General features: G+C 38.0%; 1 protein-coding gene across 1 annotated transcript in view; it reads right to left on the bottom strand.

Annotated features, from left to right (window-relative positions):
* LOC107702785 (arrestin red cell-like) overlaps positions 1–2,485 on the bottom strand; it is a 22,934-nt gene extending 20,449 nt beyond the window's left edge. The window contains exons 1-2 of the mRNA XM_016505199.1: positions 2,479–2,485; positions 1,845–1,850 (exon numbers count right to left, since the gene is read on the bottom strand). Coding sequence (XP_016360685.1) covers positions 1,845–1,850; positions 2,479–2,485 — 13 coding nt within the window. The remainder of the gene's footprint in view (positions 1–1,844; positions 1,851–2,478) is intronic.
* Between the last annotated feature and the right edge of the window lie 2,419 nt (positions 2,486–4,904).

Genomic DNA, 4,904 nt, shown 5'->3' on the forward strand with positions numbered 1-4,904 from the left:
TATATATATGCTGTATATTCATGTTAATATATTTAGCAAAACCCTATAAATGCTATACTATGCTTACTTGGATAGACTTAGGTATATATTCCTTAGATATAAGACCTTCATTTACATGCAGTTGTTTCCATTAATATAGCAGTGACTCATATGTAGTTAATGTTTTTATATTAACATTGTTGACTAATAAAATAAATGTTAACAGATCAGAATAATCAGTTAAATTCATAATTATTGTAAAAAACAAATCTGTTTTCAGATGGCGTCTGTGCTGTGCCTTTATGGGGCTCTGCACTACTTGGTAATTCTGCCAGGTATGATTATTTACAAAACTTTTCTTTAAGAAATAAATATTCAGCTAAACAATTATTAACTTTTTAATATTTCCGCAGTGTCGCAGGCAACATCCTTAACAAAAGTCTCCAAAGACAAAGGTAAGACTAAAATATCTCAAAAGCATGACAACATTTAGTGCCTTCACTTTTGCCAGTGCAAAACCATTCACATATGATACTTGTCTTCTAGACTATTCCATCAAAAATTTAATTTGACTCATACATTAGTACTAATTTCTCTTGCAGCATCTAATCCAGCTGTCAGCATTGACTCTGAACATGCCCATGATTTTCTGGCACATGCACGTCCAAGAAGAACAGCTGACCCCAACTGGTATCACTATAATCCAGACTTTCAGTCCTACTATCGTTATTACAGCAGTATTGGGCAAACTGAAGGGGTAAGAAGAACAATATTTGTTTTTTTCCCCCTATCCTATAATTAACTTTTAAGTTATTGAAGGGATAGTTCATACAAAATAGAAAGTTCTGTCATCATTTACATCCTCATGTTGTTCCAAACATAGAAAAGTCTTTGGTTAAAAGCAGGGTAGGTGATTTGGTTCAAAAACATTTTTTGTTATGCTGGTTGAAAGTCTCTTCACAGCCCTATAGCAATCACTTAAGTGGTCTAATGTATTTATATGCACATGAAATGTCCATCCAATCACATCCCTCAGTCCGAGGGCTACGATAGGCTGTCCTACCTGCCTGTCAATATATGTATTTGCATACCTCCATGCTAGTGTTAATTTCGTTAACGAAGACTATGACGAAAAATGTTCGTTGAGAAGCTTTTTTCCCAAGACCAGACGACAATAAGGTCAATAAACGATAACTAAGACTATATCAACATGCAATTTCGTTGACGAAATAAGACGAGACTAAAATGTATTCAAAAAGATAAAAACTTTACCAAAAACCTCTTTTTATTTTCGTCAAAAAAGGAGACAAAATGTTATTGCAGCTTTCATGAGTGCGGTTGCCAGATATCAAGAGTTCAAATCCCCGAATCAGAGATTCGCAGTTAAATGCATACAAGTTCCTCCCGGTGTGTTTTGCTTATTTTAAGCAATCTGGCAACCATGCGCCGGCGCTCACTCCTCATTGCGGAAGCGCCGCCGCCGATGATCTGAAAAACAAGCAAGCTGGAGTTTAGCGATCTAAATGAAAGCGTCATCAGCCGGTCAATGTTCTGTCGTGAGATCTCACTGTATTGTTTGCGATTGTGATCGCTGAATAAATACACTTACTCAATCGCTGTTGTTTTAATAGAGAAATAGACTATTGCAATTATGGAATTAGTGGAATTACTAGGAATTTAACTGTTATAATATTTTTCGCTTGTTTTAGCCGTTTTCATAATGTAGACAGAGAGATTGCATGAGTCTTTGGTGTTGATTTATAAATTAAAAAGCCTATAATAAATCAGTACACTAGATGAGGTAAAATACACCATGTATGTGTCCACATTTTATTGATTTGTGCTTACTGGTGAAAGTGCAATACCTGAAATGCAAAAGTAAATTTCTCAATTGACAACAATCATTACGATTATAATTTTGAAAAAAAAATATTTTTTTTATCAGTTTAACCATTATACAGAATGACGAAAATGTGACTAATATTTCATTGAGTAAAAAACCTGACTAAAATGCTCATACATTTCATTGAATAAAGAAAAACAGGACAAGTTTGTCTAAATATGATAACTAAAATGTAGTTGCATTCGACCCTCCACCAACGCCGTCTCTCATTGAGTTGCTGGTTAGCCTCTGGTCTGCTTTGTAGCGATGAAGTCCGGTTCTTTTCCGCGAATCGGTTCTTTCGGACAGTTCGTTTTAACCGGTTCATCGGTTCTTTTACACCCTAACGTAATGACGTCATTCGCGATGACGTAATGATATCGAGTCTATCGATATTATATTTGGACGGCGATTGCAGGGAGGGTGGGACGTTCGCTTTCAGTGCTATCAGGCTAAAGTTAGCATTTTCCAAGATCTCCTACTGCACCTTTAAGTAATTTGTGGATTAATGCTTACTGGAGATGCGAACCGTTTCAAACGATTCAGTCCGATTTGGTGAACTGGTTCAACCGGTTCACTAAGAAGAACCGGTTAAATCGAACTATTCGTTCCCGAACCGGACATCACTAGTGTTTTGAAGGAGGCGTGGCTTTGGAGAGTGATTTGCAGGGAGGGTGGGATCTTATGCTGTCAAAGCTAGTTTGCTATTGCTAACCACTTCGAAATCGCCTACCCTACCTTTAATCTTTGAAACTCAAATTAAGATATTTTTAATGACATCTGAGATATTTCTATTCCTTCATTGAAAGTACAGGTATTCAAAACTTAAAAGATCCAAAAAGGTCATTAAGACATCTTAAAATGAATCCATATCAATTGAGCGGTCTAAACCAATTTGGATTAAAAGAAAGAATTAAATCTGTTCATTATATGAAGCGATGGTATTGCTTCACACAACTTGGATTAAACCGCTCAATTCATATTGATACGTTTTATGATACCTTTATGACCTTGTTGAATCTTTTGAGTTTTTTAAAGATTAAGTAAAATCTTATTGGTTTGGAGCAACATGGGGGGAAAGTAAATTATGACAGAATTTGCATTTTTGGGTGAACTGTCCCTTTAAGTTATTTCCTCAGCAAGCAATATACAGCAGAAATAAAAATAGAAGTGTTGTTCATTAAAATGCACAAAGAAGCTGTATTTTCTCTGTCTCTCTTCCAGCTCTATGAGATAGACAAAATTCGAATGCTTTACCAGCAGATGCGACATCTGGAGCTCACGTATGGCCCTGATGCATCCAAATACCAGAATAGCCTCGGCCTCCAACTAAAGTCGACGCCTCCACCCACAACCCAGCCTTCACCCCCTACTTTACCACCTGTCTCCAAGATGGATGTTATGTACCTGTGTAATTCAAAAGACCCCCAATGCAAGCCACATATTGTGTACCTTCCCGCTGGTGGTGTACCTGTACTTTGCGATCCACCTTACCACCCAATCTGCAAACTCAGCCCTGTCCAGAAGTCGCTCTCTCCACCTGTAACTGCCTCAGAGCCAGTGACGTCTGCCTCTCCTCCACCACCACAAAAATCCACGCCTCCACCACCCCCTCCTCCAATGATTATCAAAGGAATGGAGTATGACTGTGATCCTTACTGGGACCCTGACTATGGCGGGCCGGAAGGTACAAAAATAAGACTAATAACTTGTTGCGGGAAGTCACTATACTATTGCCAGGAGCTACTGAGTTTGACACGACTCACCTTCCTCAATTTGATGAATATTTTGGGGAATAAATCAAGGGATAAAAACTTTCAATTTTTAATGCGTTATTTAAAGGACACGGGATTATATAATAGAATTTAGTGAAGAGTACGGTCCTGGACGGGGAAGTGGCGTGACAACGCAGGAGGAATCTGCAGTTGGCAAGAGTTATATGGTCAAAACTTCTAAATTAAAAAATCGCGGAAATTTAACCGATGATCTTGGAAGAAAAGCATGTTTATCAACTGGAGGTCGGAAAAGGGGAAAAATGATAAGAATGGGAAAGTCAAATGAAAAGAAGAAAGCGGTGGCGGGTAAGCACAGCTGTGTTGTGAATGGACCAGAGTGGGGAGATTCTGATATAGTGGATAGTGATGATAGTATGGAAACAAGTCAAGGAAGCGGAAGAATGAGGGAGAAAAGAGAAAATACTTTTGAAGGGATTAGAGCAAAGAAAACCAGGCGTAGTCAAAGTTTTGAAAGAGGAGTAGAAGAGAGTGACCATGAAAGTTCATATTCATAAAGAGAGGGAGTGAGGAAAGACAGTGAGTATGTTGTACTTGATTTTGAAGAGGAATTGCTACCCAAAAAAGTGACGTTAGGATTTTTGAGCTATAACGTTAGAGAATATATTCCAAAGCCAATGAGGTGCTACAACTGCCAAAGATTTGGACATACAGCCAAGGTATGTAAAGGCAGAAGGAGATGTGCCAGGTGTGGAGAAGATCATGAATATGGGCAATGTAATCATGAACAGCCAAAATGTTGCAACTGTGGGGGGAATCACAGTGTGGCTTATGGGGGGTGTGAAGTGATGAAAAAGGAAAGGGAAATACAACAGGTAAGAACTCAGAATAAGATCACATATGCAGAAGCTGTGATGATGGTGAATCCAAGAGAAGGAAAAAATGAAAGAAACAGAGTGGAGAATCAAATCTCAAAAGAAGTAGAACAGGTAAATAAAGAAAAAGTATTGGTTGACTTAAAGAAACTAGTTATTTTCATTGCAGGGGTAGTTAATGCCACAATGGAGATTAAATCTAAAACAGAAAGAATACAAATAATTGTGAAGGCAGCAGTACATCATCTAAATATCCGTGGGCTGACATGGGAGGAAGTAAGAAATGACCTCAGTGCTCAGGCAAGCCAGGATCAAGCATGGGTTGGATAATAGTAATAATGATCCTCTTGATGCAATGGAATGCTAGAAGTTTGTTGGCCAATGGACAAGAATTAAAAAAATATATAGAAGAGCTTTCTAGCAAACCCAGTGTTA

Source organism: Sinocyclocheilus anshuiensis, unplaced genomic scaffold, assembly GCF_001515605.1.
Source record: "Sinocyclocheilus anshuiensis isolate Anshui unplaced genomic scaffold, SAMN03320099.WGS_v1.1 scaffold1035, whole genome shotgun sequence".
In the NCBI taxonomy this organism is placed as follows: domain Eukaryota; kingdom Metazoa; phylum Chordata; class Actinopteri; order Cypriniformes; family Cyprinidae; genus Sinocyclocheilus; species Sinocyclocheilus anshuiensis.